The sequence below is a fragment of the Peromyscus californicus genome, unplaced genomic scaffold (genome assembly GCF_007827085.1).
Source record: "Peromyscus californicus insignis strain IS unplaced genomic scaffold, ASM782708v3 Scaffold_11__1_contigs__length_118956290, whole genome shotgun sequence".
NCBI lineage: Eukaryota > Metazoa > Chordata > Mammalia > Rodentia > Cricetidae > Peromyscus > Peromyscus californicus.
This window is the reverse complement of record NW_026294402.1, coordinates 4205172-4221911: the sequence shown is the minus strand read 5'-3', so window position 1 is coordinate 4221911 and position 16740 is coordinate 4205172. Positions and strand designations below refer to the sequence as shown.

Here is a 16740-nt window from a genome sequence, read left to right as displayed (position 1 = left end):
CAGCAAGCATGCTCCTTTGGGCTCTTTTCTCAGGGCTTCAGTCCTGTCCTTGTGGCCCAATCACTTCTCAGCCTTATTTCTGGGTGTGATCACACTCAAGGTTAAGTTGAAACATATGACTTTGAGAACACTCAAATGTTTGGGCCACAGACTATGTCATTATTGTCCTGAATTTTATATATATATATATATATATATATATATATATATATATATATATATATATATATATATAAATATAAATATATAATTTATATTATGGTCTGTGCTTCTGTTTTAAGGGCTAGCTTGTAAATGACTCCCTCTTCATGTGTAGTTAGCATTGTCTAAGAACAGTAAGAGGTGATTATTGCCTTGATGTGAAGACTGATGAGCAATAGGGCTTTCAGGTAGACACTATGGAAAACATGTAGACACATAAGAGATTTAAAGATGAGAGTTGTCTCACAGTGGAGGGCAAGTAGTCTTCCAGTGTTCATGCTTGTTATTAAACAAACCCATCATACTGTGTATTTTGGCTATTTCTACTGCAGGCGCTGGAGAGGTGGCTCAGCAGTTAAGAGCACAGGTTCTTTCAGAGGACCTGTGTTCAATTCCCAGCACCCACATGGCAGCTCACAACTGCCTATAACTCCAGTTCTAGGGGACCTGACACCCTTACACAGTCATACATGCAGGCAAAACACCAATGTACATTAAATTAAAAACAAACCATTAAAAATATTGCTGTGGTAGGGAGACAAACACAGGGAATAGCTTAGCATCCCCGAACTCTACTTGGTCTGTATTATAAACCTTCATCCCTTATCCCTGCAACAATGAATTTGGCAGCCCAGCTCCTTTCCCTGCATGCACACATCCCAATTGAAACAATGCATCTAGCAACATCAGACTTGCACCTGCATCTGACTATACATACACCCCTCTCTGTATAAAGGTAAGTTTCTCCTCTTTTAAAAATCGAACTTAGTTTCTGTTCAAATAAACTCTCAATATATCCAGGTACAAAGAGTAGAGGGGCTGTCTAACCTAAACTGGTTTTGCATACATGTGTAGTAATGCAAAACTATGTCCTCCAGTTAATATTTAGGAAGAATCTCCTATTTAATATTCCCATGCCTATGCAATTGGGCATGCACATGATTAAAATCAGATGCATTGTGGGAAGGGACATGCCTTAGAAAATAACTGTGTACCCAAATATATCAAAGCCAAACTATGTACTGTAGTAGACAAGCTCCTTCTATTGAACCCCATAAAAGGAACCCTAAATAATAACCTATGAGTGTCCTTAGTCTTGTGGCCCAGTGTCAGTCTTGACAGTGTTATCAGTCTCTTACCTTGTTTCTTTTGTAGATCATTGGGCACCCTTATTTTAAATAAAATAACCAAGAACCTAGAAACACCTGACCCGGACAATTGGTAACATAATGATTGTTAAGGTTTTCCTGTAATTACTAAGGTAAAACACACACACACACAGCAACAACCCCAAAACAAAGACAAAACCAACAGTGGGAAATTAAGCCACTCAGGAAAGAGCAGATAGACTTTGTAAGAGTAAAGGAATACAAGCCTTTCTAACAAGGTGCTAGGAAGGTGCTTGTTGTGATTGATTGATTTTAGATGTATTCATTATATGTGTATGAGTGTTTTGCCCCTCCCCCCATCCTCGAACTGGGGTTTCTAGTCCTTGTTTGACACTGTGTGTTTGGGGCTGGGATCTTTTGTTTGTTTGTTTGTTTGTTTGTTTTGTTTTGTTTTTCGAGACAGGGTTTCTCTGTGTAGCACTCACTCTGTAGACCAGGCTGGCCTCGAACTCACAGAGATCCGCCTGGCTCTGCCTCCCGGAGTGTTGGGATTAAAGGCGAATCCCCATCCTCTGCAAAGAGCAACAAGCGCTCTTAATTGCTGATTCACCTTCCAGCCCCACTGATTTGGTTTTTTGAGACAGGGTATCCTTATGTAGCCAAGGCTGTCGTTTTGGCGTCCTAAATGCTCTGGCTACAGTCGTGGACCATCATGCCTGGAAAAAATGTGATTTTAAAATAGTAATCTCTTTTACAGCCCGACTGCAATTTAGTTGTGAACTGCTACCTCCCTATTTCACAGATGTCGACCCTGACACTCGAGAGTGGTTTGCACGTGCAACGGAAACAGTAGAGCGCCGCATCAGAAGGAAAGATGGATAAAGGATGTGTGAGCGTTCAACTCTTCCGATCGATGAGCGCCAGGATCCTCAGCCTTGATCGCGCACGCGCGCCAGATGGCCTACTTCCGCTGCGCGCGCCGCCGGCGTGGAGTGGTCGCCATAGCGACGGCCCGTGGCAACGGAGAAGTGTGCGGGTCAGGCCGCCGAGCCTCTCCGGGACCCTCTCCTCTCCGGCCATGGCGGGAGGCCCCGCGGACGTCCGCAAACTCTTCCTTTTCACGACCACCCAGAATTACTTCGGGCTGAGGCCGGAGCTCTGGGATCAGCCCCCGCTGAGCAGCTGCCCGGAGGTGAACAACTTCTTGGACGACGGCAACCAGATGCTGCTCCGGGTGCAGCGGTCCGACGCGGGCCTGGCGTTTTCCAACACGGTAGGGCAGCGCCCTGGATGCCCAGGCCCGGCCTCCCCTCCCTCACGCCCCAGGTCCTAACGCCAGGCCTGAAGGCATCCTCAGCCTCGCCTTGGAGCCCTGGGGTCCAAGCTGCCTGTGCCTAGGTGGTGGAGTGCCCACCGGATAGTAGGAGTTTCCCTGTCCACACTTGTGAATAGGAACGAAAAGCACCTTGACTGTTCTTTTTAGACAGTCTGGCCATTTCAGGCTGGCCCTCAACTCTGAGCCTTAAGCGATTTGACTGAATAACCCTGTTTACTTTATGACATCTTTACTCTTTCCTTCCTTTGAACTGCAGTTTGGCCAATGTAGTGTGAACACAGCTAATTGATTGTTTTGAATATATTGTCTTTAATTTTTCCACCAGGCATAAGTCTAGTGATACAACACGGTAGTGCAACATTTCTTTCAAACACTAAGTTTTTATGAAGAAGACATAAGATCATTTGTTTATCACTTTAGATTGATTTTGATGACACAAAGGACAAAGTGCTGGTGTTTTTCAAGCTCCGACCCGAAGTAATTACAGGTGACAATCTACATAACAACATTCTTGTCTCATCTATGGTGGAGTCGCCTGTCAATTCTCTTTACCAAGCGGTACGGCAGGTGTTTGCACCCATGTTGCTAAAGGTGAGTGAGGTGCTTGTGGATTATTTTTAGGTGAGTAGTTTGGTCAGCATGGAAACAGACATACATATTATTTGATTCACTGTTTAATGTGTTTTAGTTTATTTATTGAAATTTTTTATGGTGTTGGGGGTTGTGTCAGACTTCTGTTAGTTTAGACTTTGTTGAGGAAAACTGAGTGAAGCTGTGAAATGCAGCTCACATCATCTCTTACATAGCCGTACTAGATGATTTTATAAAACTTTACCTGTGGAAGAGGAAGCTGAGGCAGGCTCTCGGTGCAGCAGAGCTTGTGGCTTTAGTGCTTGGGCAGTGTGTTTCTGAGGCTGACTGGCGATGCTGTGAGCGGTGTTTGCTCTTCTCGGCTTTTCTGTAGGACCAGGAATGGAGCAGGAACTTTGATCCTAAACTTCAGAATCTTTTGAGTGAGCTAGAAGCTGGATTGGGTGTGGTTCTGCGAAGATCGGATACTAACGTACCCAAGCTGAAGCTCAAGGAAGATGACACAAGAGGTGCGTAGCAACACACGGTGCTTTGCTTCCAGGGCTCATCGGAGTTCTAGTATTGGTATTATTATTTTTGTATATATATCTTGCTTAGAGAAAGCATGTCAGAGCAATTACTTGTGTCTTGAGTGTGTATGTGAGTGCCATAGCACACTTGCAGAGGTCAAAGGACAGTTTGCGGCAGTCAGAGCTCTCCTTCAGCTTTTGCAGTCCTGGAATCAAACTCAGGTTGTCAAGATTTCTTTCTGGTCTTCAAAATAACCATGAGTGCTGGCTAGTTTATGCTCATTTGGTACAAGCTATAGTCATGTGAGAGGAGGAGACCTCCGTGGAGAAAATGCCTCCATAAGACCAGGCTGTAGGTAAGCCTGTGGGGCATTTTAATTCGTGACTGATGGGGGAGCACCCAGCCCTTTGCAGGTGGTGCCACACTGGAGTGCTAATCTGGGGGGAGGGTTTGAACAAACCATGGGGAGCAAGCCAGTAAGCAGCACCCCTCCATGGCCTCTGCATCAGCTCCTGCCTCTAGGTTCCTATCTTGTTTCAGTTCCTGTTCCAACTTCCCTTAATGGTGAACAGTACCATGGATGAGTAAGCCAAAGAAACCCTTTGATTCCCAAGGTGATTTGGTCATTGTGTTTCATTGCAAAAAGAGTAACCCTAACTAGGGCCCCATCTGTGACAAACTCAAAGTATAACGTGATCATTTCGTGGGCCAGGTGGTGGTGGTGGCACATGCCTTCAGTCCCAGCACTTGGGAGGCAGAGGCAGGCAGATCTCTGAGTTTGAGTCCAGCCTGGTCTACAGAGCTAGTTCCAGGACAGCCAAGGCTACACAGAGAAACCTGTGTCGAAAGACCAAAAAAAAAAACAAAAACAAAAACAAAAACAAAAACCAAAAAAACCAAAACCAAAACCAAAACCAAAAAAACAAAGCCAAAACCAAACCAAACCAAAAACTCCCAATCCCCCCCCCCCCAAATGATTGTTTCATTAATACAATTAGCAAATAACTGTATTGCTTCCCAAATTTCTTTCGGGGTTTTTGGGTCTTCTGTGAATATAAGCTTTTAAAAAGTGAATAGCGTATATGGGTTTGGAGAAGAAAAATTTTAAAACACTGGATAGTTTATAGAAGTTGAAAATAGCGTGGTTATGTACAGTGGTTGTTTCCTATGACATGTGCCTTGAATGCAACTTACTTGACCATACTTTCTCAGTAAAGAACATCAAAGCTGTCTGGTACTTGCATTTTTGGCATGGTGGTTTAAGATCAATTTAAAGCTTAAAAACAGAAACACCGTGGCACCAAGCAGACCTCAGAAAGGGCATTGTTTACAATATAAAAAAGGAAACTAGTGGGTAAATTGTGGCTCCGACTTCACCAAGAGCATGTGTATCTGACACCACAGGTAGTTTACTGTCTCAACACAGATTGTGGGAGTGATGTGGAAGGGCTGACTGTACCTTGTGAAGGCAGCAGACCAACTTTTATGGTATAATATTTTATCTGAAACTATTTACAATTTTACTGTGGTATAAATTCATACTTATGAACAAAATAAAATGTATAACATACAGATAATATTTAAAAATATTAGAAGCACAAATTGTGTTTTGCTCAAATAATCAAATAGATGCTTTTTAAAACTTACTTCCAGAGAATAGTACAGTTACTTTCAGCATATGATTAAACACACAGTAATTATCTAGTTCATTGGGATATTTGAAAGAGAATTTAAAAATAAAACTATTTTGCTTATACTTTCAAATTAAGTTGAAAACACTCATTGATTAAGTAAGAATTTACTGTTGATAGGGGTTGAAAGGTCATTTTCTGTCCATCTTCTGGACTAAACCTAAATCAACAGATGAGCCAAATAGTGTTACACCTTTTCTCTTTCCAATAGTAGCTGACTTTTTTCTTCACTTTTTTAGGTATTCTCACACCAAGTGATGAGTTCCAGTTTTGGATAGAACAAGCTCATCGTGGAAATAAACAGATTAGTAAAGAAAGAGCCAGTTATTTTAAGGAGTTATTTGAAACAATTGCAAGGGTATGTGATTCGCACATAGTTTGTATATTAGACTTCTTGTAAATGAACTTTAGGATTCAATTTTCAGTGTCTTTTTCTCTTTTAAAATCTACTAGACAGTTGTAAGCAAGATACATAGTTTATAGGCCCCAGAATTTACTTATGCTGTATGTTTTAAATATGTAAAACATAGAAATGAAAACATTAAATTCTAATCTCTAGGAAATAATTTTCCTCAAAAACAAATACAGTTTTCTGCAAGTACTGGGAGAGAAACAAACTCAGGAGCCTGCAGAAGCCTGCGATGCCACAGTGGCGGAAGTGCTTGCTCTGCGGGCGTGAGGCCCCGAGTTCAGATCCACACATGTGTCTGTAATCCCAGTGCTAGGATTGGAGACAGACAGGAGGACTGTGGTTAGTTGCTCGCTAGCTGCCATAGTCTAAGTGGAGAGCTCTGGATTCTTTGAGACCCAGTATCAAAAAAAAAAGGTGGAGAGGTGTAGAGGAGTGTACACAAAGATGACGTTTGGTCTCCACATGTACATCCACAAACAAGTGCTCACTTACACATACACACACACACACACACACACACACACACACACACACACACACACACACACACACGATGTGCATTTATCACACACACACAAAACCAGTAAACTAACATTTGTTTATGTAGAGGTAATACATTCTTTTGATGGAATGTATAAACTAGTATTTCAAAGTAATTTAAAAGATGAAGTCCTATTATTTTATGCCATTTGATTTTCCCTAGCTGTATAGTCTTAGGGACTTAGTAAGTGATTATTTTAAGTATGATTGCAGTAATAGTGTTTTTTAAATTTTTTCTACTATTATTTCATCAATAGTATTGTATTTATTTTTTAAAATATTATTTCAGAATTTAGTATTGTGGTATGTGTGTGCATGACGTGTGTATGTGTGTGGGCAAGTGTGCCTTGGCACATGTGTAGAGGTCAGAAGAGGACAACTTCGTGGAGTCAGTTCTTTCCTTTCACCTGTATGTGGGTCCCAGGGGTCACACTCAGGTCACTAGCCTTGTGTGGCAGGTGCCTTTACCATTGAACCCCCTGGCCAGTTTCAATAGTGCCATTTTAATGGTGTATTTGAAGTGTGTTAAAGCTTGCTTTGATGACAATGATGAAATGTAGAATAATGAATTTGTGCTGCTCTTGTTGTTAGTCACCACATTACACAGCACAGCACACGAGATAAAGAGCATGAGAGTTACAGTGGGCCGTGTGTGTGTGTGTGTGTGTGTGTGTGTGTGTGTGTGTGTGTGTGTGTGTCCTGTGGAGTTACAGTGGCCGTGTGTGTGTGTGTGTGTGTGTGTGTGTGTGTCCTGTGGAGTTACAGTGGCCGTGTGTGTGTGTGTGTGTGTGTGTGTGTGTGTCTGTCCTGTGGAGTTACAGTGGCCGTGTGTGTGTGTGTCCTGTGGAGTTACAGTGGCTGTGTGTGTGTGTCCTGTGGAGTTACAGTGGCTGTGTGTGTGTGTCCTGTGGAGTTACAGTGGCTGTGTGTGTGTCCTGTGGAGTTACAGTGGGCCGTGTGTGTGTGTGTGTGTGTGTGTGTGTGTGTGTCCTGTGGAGTTACAGTGGCTGTGTGTGTGTGTCCTGTGGAGGTACAGTGGCCGTGTGTGTGTGTCCTGTGGAGTTATAGTGGCTGTGTGTGTGTGTCCTGCTGCAGCCGCCTCTGCTGGTAATACAGAGAAACCCAATGTACAGAAAACTCGGTGAGGGGTGTAAATAAGTGAATAGTCTTTCTACTGTCATTTTCTAGCCTTTTATGAAATTTATGTTTATGGAGGATATTTGCATAAAGAAGTCAGAATAGGGGAGGGGACATTAGATTTCCAGCACTTGAGCAGTCTGGAAACATTCCCAATGTGTTACTTAATGCACGGATAAAGCTGTGTTTTAATGTGAATGCATTTTGGTTTCAGGAATTTTATAACTTGGACAGTCTGTCCTTGCTCGAAGTTGTTGACTTGGTGGAGACGACTCGGGATGTTGTAGATGATGTGTGGAGACAAACAGAACACGATCATTACCCTGAGTCACGCATGCTGCATCTCCTAGATATTATAGGTATAGAAATAAGCTTTGGGAAATTTGCAAACTCATCTCTCTCTCTCACTCTCTCTCTCTGTTCTCCTCCCCCTCCCTCCCTCCCTCCCTCCCTTCCCACTCTCTCCCTCTCTTTCCTTCCTTCCTTCCTTTTCCTTAGTTCTTACTTAAAATGCTCATTAATGTAATACTTACTATTTAAAGTAAGTTTTAATAAGTCATATAGATTTATCTACAATACATTTTTGTTTATAGTTGATTTAGTTTATGTATGTGAAATATTTCGATCATTAATATAACTAAATTTATATTTTTATTGTTTATGTATGTTAATTAATTAAAAATTTTACTTAAATATTTATTTGTGTGTATAGTACCTACAGAGACCAGAAGAGGGTTTTTGATTCCTTGGACCTGGAGTTGGAAGCATTTGTGAATCACCTGAAGTGGGTGTTGGGATCTGAACTTACGTCCTCTGATAGAGCAGTGCCTTAGTGAGGGTTTCTGTGCTGTGAAGAGACACCATGACCACAGCAACTGTTATAAGGGAAAACATTTAATTGGGGCTGGCTTATAGTTTCAGGGTTTAGTCCATTATCATCATGGTGGGATATGGCGGTGTGCAGGCAGACATGGTGCTGGAGAAGGAGCTGAGAGTAAATACATCTTGATCCACAACAGAATGTCGAGCAACAGGAAGTGAGCTGAGACACTGGGCATGGCTAGAGCATATATGAGACCTCCTCCATTTCCTCTACCAAGGCCATACCTACTCCAACAAAGCCACACCTCCCAACAGTGCCACTCCCTATGAACTTATGGGGGTCAGTTACATTCAAATGACCACAAGCAGTAAGCAGTCTTAACTGCCAAGACCTTTCTCCAGTCTGCCTCATATGTTCATTTTACCATAATTTCATATGAACTAAAAAATGATTTGAAAACAAACTGGTTTATATTTCAGTAGTACATATTTGACTCAGAAAAAAGTCCCCTTCTGTTGTCCCTTCGAGCGTGAGATGCTGATGGAGGTGGGTGCTGCAGCACCTTTGTCATGGCCAAGTCAGCAGCAGGTGCTGTAGCCAGCCCAGAGCGGTGGATTCTAATAGGTGCGATATGTTGACTGATCAAGATTGTAAGCTAATGTCAGTGTGCACATATGCATTTATAAAGACAGTTACTTTATAAATAATGACAGTCTAAGACTGGGTAGGCAGTATTTTGTAGATTCTTAGTTGCCTTTGTTAATTTTTTCCTGAGTATATATTTTATAATTCCATATAAAACATTTTCATACAATCTTGCTTTATGTCTTATTAGGTGGTTCATTTGGAAGGTTTGTTCAGAAAAAACTGGGAAGTTTGAAACTATGGGAAGATCCTTATTATCTTGTGAAAGAAAACCTGAAAGCTGGCATTTCAATTTGTGAACAGTGGGTGATAGTCTGCAGTCACCTCACAGGGCAGGTGTGGCAGCGTTATGTACCTCATCCATGGAAAAGTGAAAAGTATTTTCCTGAAACTCTTGATAGGCTGGGCAAGCGCCTAGAGGAGGTACCAGTTTGATTGTCTTGTTGTCTTTAAGTGGAAGTGTGTTTTCGCTAGTCTGTGAGTGCATTTTACAATTGATAAACATGTGTGAAAGAAAGGATTGATGGTTTTGGTGAATAGAGGGATGAATGTTATAATAAGTTTTGACATGCTTTGGTGTAGGTTGAGGTACATAGTGGCCACTAGGTCCTAGCTTCCTCTTTTCCTTAGGTACATGAGTGTGTGGTCAGCATGTTAGTGTGAGTGAGTGGTCAACATGTTAGCTGTGAAATTCTGTTTGTTCTTTGTTGTAAAAAATATGATGCACTTTTCCCTGTGTGGGAGCGCTCAAGCTTTTTCTTTGCTACTGACATTGCTTCAAACTTTGGCCTTCTTTGTAAGATGTACTCAGTGGAAAGATTTGAAACAGTTTCTCATTTACTTCAGCTATGAGCTTTCATAAAAAATTGCATATTTAGCTTTAAAGGAAAGGCAAAATGAAATTGCAGAAATAATTCTACCTTCTTAGGACAAATACAATTTAAATATACAAACATGAAGCCGGGCGGTGGTGGCGCACACCTTTAACCCCAGCACTTGGGAAGCAGAGGCAGGTAGATCTCTGAGAGTCCAAGGCCAGCCTGGACTACAGAGTGAGTTCCAGGAAAGGCGCAAAACTACACAGAGAAACCCTGTCTCGAAAAACTAAAAAACAAGAAAAAGTGAAATTCTTTCAGTTTTATTCATTTTACAAGAGCCATTGTAAGGAAATTTATAAACACTTTAGGTAGGTTTTAGATCTATGTACACAATTAATTTCATTTAATACATTTTATGTTTTAATATCTTACATTTTAGGTCTTGGCTATTCGAACAATTCATGAGAAACTCTTGTATTTTTTACCGGCCAGTGAGGAGAGAATCATTTGCTTGTCTCGAGTCTTTGAGCCTTTTACTGGTGTGAACCCTGTGCAGTACAATCCGTATACTGAGGTGCAGTCTAGCTATGTTTATGTCTTCAATTTCCTTTTGTGTTCTTGAGTTTTAAAGGTTGCTTTTTAAAATTTTACAGTCTAACAGTATAATTAATTTGTTTAGCCATTATGGAAAGCTGCAGTGTCTCAGTATGAAAAAATCATTGCACCCGCTGAACAGAAAATAGCAGGGAAATTAAAGAATTATATTTCAGAAATTCAAGATAGTCCACAGCAGGTAAGATATTGAAGTGTTTTACTCTGTACAGTTTTCCCTTAAGCTGTCACACTGAGAGTGTGGTTGAATTGAGATGAACATGCACTTTGTCTGTCTTCTGTGAGCTTCTTCAAGCATTTCTGAAGTACAAGGAACTGGTGAAGCGTCCGACGATAAGCAAAGAGCTGATGTTAGAGAGAGAGACGCTGCTGGCCAGACTCGGGGACTCAACTAAAGGTAGTGTTCCCGAGAAATGCTTCTATCGGTGGGTTTTTCCTTGATGCTTGTTCAGGGTAAAAGCTTTAGTCATTTTATGACAAAGATTGGTTTATTCATGATATAAATGACAGATTTGTTTTTATTTTTTATTTTATTTTTTAAAACTTATTTAAATTATTTTATGTGCATGTCTTACCTGCATATATGTTTGTGCACTATGCGCATTCTTGGTTACCATGGAGGCCACAAGAGGGTGTCAGATCCCCTAGAATTGTGACAGTTGTGAGCTGTGGGTGCTGGAAATGGATGACTTGTAACTGCTGTGCCATCTCTCCAGCTCCTATATTTGTTTTTAAATTAGCAGGTTGTTTTTCTGTACCTTATTTAGTGCATTGTCTTAGTTTCTTTTCTTTTGCTGTGATAAAATGGTCTGACGGAAGCAAGTCAGGGAATGGAGGATTTATTTTACCTGACAGTCTATCCTCTGTCACAGTGGGGGAGTCAGGGAGGCAGGCGCTTGAAGCAGCTGGTCCTGTTCCACCCATAGTCAGAAGCGAACAGTAATGCTCACAGTGTTCGTGCCTCGCTGGCTTTGTCCGTCCTGTGAAGTCAGTGTCCCCTCCCATTAGGGTGTTTCTTCCCACCTCAGCTCACATGCAGTAATCTCCCTAGAGCCTGCACTCCAGGTGATTCTGTGCTGTGTCAAGTTGACGGCACTAGTCATCAATAGACACTAAGGTTCTTGTGGTGCAGTGAGGACCGACATCCACAACATTTCCAACGAGGCTTGAAATGTACTACTTCTGTGTAATTGATTTGATTTAATGATACAGATTTCCGATTGGACTTTGAGAATCGGTGCCGAGGGATTCCTGGTGATGCATCTGGGCCACTTTCTGGCAAAAATCTCTCAGAAGTTGTCAATAATATTGTTTGGGTTCGTCAGCTGGAATTGAAGGTACTTGTTTTAATATAGAAGGGCAGTGAACATTTAAAATGTCCTAAGTTAAGGCATGTGATGGGGACTCTAAAGCTGCTGTGAAAATACTGGGCTCCCCCTGCATTCAATTATTTTGCTCCTTGTTGTGACCAAATCGTGGGAACAGTTAAAGGGAAGAGGGATTTCCCGTGGCTTACAGTGAATTTCATGATGGGGACGTCTGGTTACTGCCACTCCATGTGTGGTGGCTGGAGCTTATGACATGGCATCTTGGCAGGTCAGGAAGCAGAGAGCTGGTGCAGAGCCTTACTGAGCTGTGGTCTTTATCTCTGCCCAATGGCTATATATGTCAGGGAAGCTAGATGTCGAAGGGATACTTCAGTTTCCCAAAACAGTGCCATCAACTGGGGACCATGTGCTCAAATGTCTAATCCAGCATAATGCAGTTTACCTTCATGCCTTAACAACATGTAATTTTCATGGAAATGTATAGGACTCTGAGAACAAATGTGTGGCGAAGATTCTGACGAGGTTCATTTTTTATATAGAGGTGATTGTCAAGTTGGGTCACTAGTATCTTTGAAAGTATCTGTGAGGACTACTGTATTCTTGACACTAGATGTAAAAGACATCCTGATGGTTTTAAAGTCTATCTGCAAGTATTTTTATGTCACTAAATCACTTTAGTTTAGAAGTTAAAGGAGAGGTGAAAAGTCATTCTATATAATTGTCCATGACGGTGTTATTAAAACTAACCTAAGACTCTTGGACCTACTATCAATATGTATAGTTTTGTATCTGACCTGTATAATAAACATTAATTGATTGATAATAATTAATTTAATGTGGTTTGTGTTCAAGGGCAAAAGGTCAAGGAATATTAATAAAACCTGCTTCTTACTCAAATTTGTACCTTTGAACTATATTCTGAAATATTTTACGTCGTTTTTTTCCATCAGTCCTTTTTTTGAGTGTACCAGAATGGGCAGTTATGGGGGAAGAGACATTTTCTGTCTTAGCTGACATTCAAATCTGCCTATTTTTTTGAGCTATTAACAAGGTATTTAGCTAACAGCTGGTATTATTGTGAGCATGTTTAGGAGTAATGCAGATGCTTCCTGGTGTTTCTGAAAAGGAGTGAGCACAGCTCTCGTGTGGCTTGCCTTCCCTTCATTTTGCCTTCCTGTTATGTTTTGTTTGGACTGTCCTCTTTGGTCTTATTATTCTGAGTTTGTATAATTCAGAAGTCAGTAAGAGAGTGATATGCTTATTCTTTATGGAAAAGCTTTTTTCTCTGTTTACAAATGATAGGAAGTAACTTTCAAGTCTCAGGTCAGAGAAAGGCCTCCTTATTTGATGGTAAAATTCTGTTAGCATTAATGGATCTTTGGCATTTACTTTTTAAGGTAGATGATACCATCAAGATTGCAGAAGCGCTTTTGTCTGACCTGTCAGGATTTCGGTCTTTCCATCGGAGTGCTGAAGATCTCTTGGACCAGTTTAAGTTGTATGAACAAGAACAGTTTGATGACTGGTCCAGGGAAGTTCAGTCAGGGTTGTCTGATTCCAGGTCAGGTTTGTGGTAAGTGCCATTCCTCTGAACTGTCAACAGAAGCCCATGTGTTAGTAATCCATATGGCAAGGTGGAAGGAGCCCGTGTCCTCTCTAAAGACTTGCTGCTTCTTCTTTATGAGTCATTGCATTTAAAACATTTTTACTTTTTTGTCTTAGAGATTTTTAAAAAAAATTTTTTTATATGTATGTGTGAATGTCACATGTGTGCTCCAGTGCCTTAAGAGGCCAGAAAGGGCATGAGATTGTGAGAACTGGAGGAGACTGTGGGCCCCTGACTTAGATGTTGGAAATGAACTTGGGTCCTCTAGGAGAGTAGGACCACCTCACTGGCCCTGAGTACACTTTAAGTCACTGATGATTCTACTGTAGTTGACTGCTTGCCTCTCTCTTTATTCACGCGTCTATTCCCTGGAACTGCAGATAAATTTTTGAGAATTAGACATTCTTTCTCTCATGATGCTTTATTATCGAGTATTCATGCATTTTTCCTACTTTTTTACATTACCATTGTATGCATAAACACTTTAAATTGCAAATTATATTATTTTTAAACCCTTTAAGAAAGAAGTATTTTCTCATGACATCTCAAATAGTAAGCCTTTGGTAAGTATTTACTGAATTTTATTCAATATTTTACTAGTTACCATTATTTTAATAGCAATTTCATAGGCTATGACTAGAAACATTTCTTTGTACCTACAGTGAGTTTTCCCTAGTATATTATTATCTATATTTTTAGATATTTACCACATCTACTATACTACCGGGACTCAAACTCATGGCCTTGAGCATGCGTTTTACATCTGAGCTATACCTTTAGCCTTTCTGTTTTTCTTCAACAGATAGAGTTTCCTTATGTTATCTAAGGTTGGTCTTAAATTCATGGTCCTGCCTCAGCCTCTTGATAACTAAGAGTATATGTTATTTTGCCTTTTTTTTTTTTTCCAGAGCTGAGGCCTTGCGCTTGCTAGGCAAGCACTCTACCACTGAGCTAAATCCCCAACCCCCTAAGAGTATATGTATGTGTGTGCCACCATCATCTTTTTTTTTTTTTAAGAGACTGTTCATAGCATGAAGTTTTCTGCCCTTCCCCTCCTTCCCAGTACAAGGATGGTCAATCCAAAAGTGATGTTCACTTGAATAAATAATGTAGTTCCCTGGCTACAATTCTGGCTCAGGAGGAAGAATAGAGGAACCAGGGGTTCTATGGTACAGTGACTATAATTTTGTGCCATTTAGCGTTTTCCTTCCTACTTAGAACTGAGAGTATGAGAGATGTTCCAGGTTCATCCTCCAGAACAGATGGCTGTAGTTAGCCAGGTTTATAACCTAGTTCACTTTGTCAGGGCAGTTCCTGTTGTGATCTCTGTAAGGCAGTGGGTCAGATCTGAGGTCTGCTCCAGGTGAGCCTGCTGAGCCTTCTCCGACCTTGACTTTCTGTCTCAACAAGGTCTTCCTCCTCCCTTTATTTTGGTATAAAACCTTTTCTAGTCTCTAGAATAATCAGGGTGCTGCTGAACACATCTTTTGGAATCCTAGTGTATACAAACTTTTGAAGAAGGCAAAAGGCCCCCACTGTAGTTTTGACATGTTTCTGAGTACACACAGGAGTGCTGGATCTTCTTTTAAGCCACCAAACTTCTGTCAGTTTGTTGGAGGGTCAGGTAAGGAAATTGGATGCATTTGTCCTCTGCTTCCTGATTACTTTCTAAGAAGACTTGTGAGTTTCCTTAAGTTTGAAAATGATTTGAAAGAGTGAACACAATGTAGACCATAGTAAATCACAATAACTTCTGCCTAATGATGATGAGTGTTTCTATAGTCCATGCTGATTTGAGTACCCTAAGGTACTTTTATTATTAAAATCTTAACCGAAGAAAGGACAGATTGAAAGAGTAGAGGATTCAAACATTTGAGTGTCTCTGCTCTTAGCTGTTTGGTTTTTGTCATTGACCCTTTACTAAAGCATGAAGGTGCAAGCAGACTAAAAGCATCCTGGGCACCTTTAGAAAACGGGGCAGAGCCTTTCCTTTATGTCAGCCTTGACTCTTGGCTCACAGTGTGAAGGTGGATTTTTCTGGTCTACAAAGTGCTCGTGTAACACTCATGTAGTGACATATTTTGGATGCTGCAGTTTGTTTTCAAAGTCTGGATTGTGAGACAACACGGGAAGAACTTTACTTTTTAACATCGTCACAGCTCTCTTTAAAAGATAGTTGCACCCGGGCGGTGGTGGCGCACGCCTTTAATCCCAGCACTCGGGAGGCAGAGCCAGGCGGATCTCTGTGAGTTCGAGGCCAGCCTGGACTACCAAGTGAGTTCCAGGAAAGGCGCAAAGCTACACAGAGAAACCCTGTCTTGAAAAACCAAAAAAAAAAAAAAAAAAAAAAAAAAAAAAAAAAAAAAAAAAAGATAGTTGCACAGCAGTGTTGACTTCAGTCTTCAGGGAGAAGTTCTTGAGGGAGTCAGCACACTGCCTCCACACCTTCACCTGAGGGCACGGTCAGCGGACCCCACATCGATACAGAGTGCAAAACCAGCCTTACCTGGATGTTTGAAAATGCTACTCCACAAAGTTAAATAAGTCTTAAAAGTTGTCTACAGGCTCTGCATGTTTTTTCATACCAAATAACTCTCATTTTGATTGCATAAGGGATGATTGATAACAAACCAATATATCATTTTCTTTTGACGAATAAGCAGGAAAAACAGAATTGTAAAGCTTGATTAGAAAGATTTTTTTTGTCCTTTTTTAAAAACTATTAGATTTGCAGAAATTTGAAGTATTTTTTAAAATCAGTTTCATCAGACAAAAGAACAATGAAGCTTCAAAGATTCCTATTTCTCTTTGTTTTTCTCTTTCTTTTGTAGTATTGAGGCTAACAGCCGAATTATGGAGTTGGATCCTAATGATGGGTCATTAAAAGTGCATTATTCTGACCGTTTGGTCGTTCTTCTGCGGGAAGTCCGTCAGCTTTCTGCCCTGGGCTTTGTCATTCCTGCCAAAATACAGCAGGTTGCAAATGTTGCCCAGAAGTTCTGCAAGCAAGCCATCATCCTTAAGCAAGTAGGAGTGACCCTTTTGATGATGTTCTTGTTCTTGGTTCATTGTGCTAAATGAGACTGTTGAGGGCTTTGTTTTCCGCTTTTAATTTTTTATGCTCCTGTAATAGCTTATTAACTTGTGAATGCAGGGTTTGCTAATGACTTAAGTTAAAATCTGCTGTTAATCTATCTAGGAATTTTTAAACTTAAGACAATATTGCCATTAATTTTCATTCAAAAACCTTTTGGAAAAATGACATATTATTCCTTCTTTCTCTCCCATTCTAACTTCTCCACTCTTTTTTTTCCTTCCTTTTTCTTATTACTTGGAAAGGTCTTAAAGGAACTTCTGTCTTTTAGATATTCATAGAGGATT

At 40.8% G+C, this 16740-nt stretch overlaps 1 protein-coding gene across 3 annotated transcripts in view; it reads left to right on the top strand.

Annotated features, from left to right (window-relative positions):
* The first annotated feature begins 2286 nt into the window (after positions 1 to 2286).
* The window catches only part of Dync2h1 (dynein cytoplasmic 2 heavy chain 1), a 260746-nt gene continuing 246292 nt past the window's right edge, over positions 2287 to 16740 (top strand). For 2 of the 3 annotated variants that reach the window (XM_052751659.1, XM_052751655.1), the window contains exons 1-12: positions 2293 to 2583; positions 3067 to 3237; positions 3611 to 3746; positions 5678 to 5796; positions 7742 to 7886; positions 9186 to 9418; positions 10253 to 10387; positions 10493 to 10606; positions 10711 to 10822; positions 11638 to 11762; positions 13151 to 13326; positions 16191 to 16386. In XM_052751659.1, coding sequence (XP_052607619.1) covers positions 2389 to 2583; positions 3067 to 3237; positions 3611 to 3746; positions 5678 to 5796; positions 7742 to 7886; positions 9186 to 9418; positions 10253 to 10387; positions 10493 to 10606; positions 10711 to 10822; positions 11638 to 11762; positions 13151 to 13326; positions 16191 to 16386 — 1857 coding nt within the window. In that variant the 5' untranslated portion in view covers positions 2293 to 2388. Of the gene's footprint in view, positions 2584 to 3066; positions 3238 to 3610; positions 3747 to 5677; positions 5797 to 7741; positions 7887 to 9185; positions 9419 to 10252; positions 10388 to 10492; positions 10607 to 10710; positions 10823 to 11637; positions 11763 to 13150; positions 13327 to 16190; positions 16387 to 16740 lie in introns of all 3 variants that reach the window. The other variant, XM_052751646.1, reaches the window with a different exon arrangement.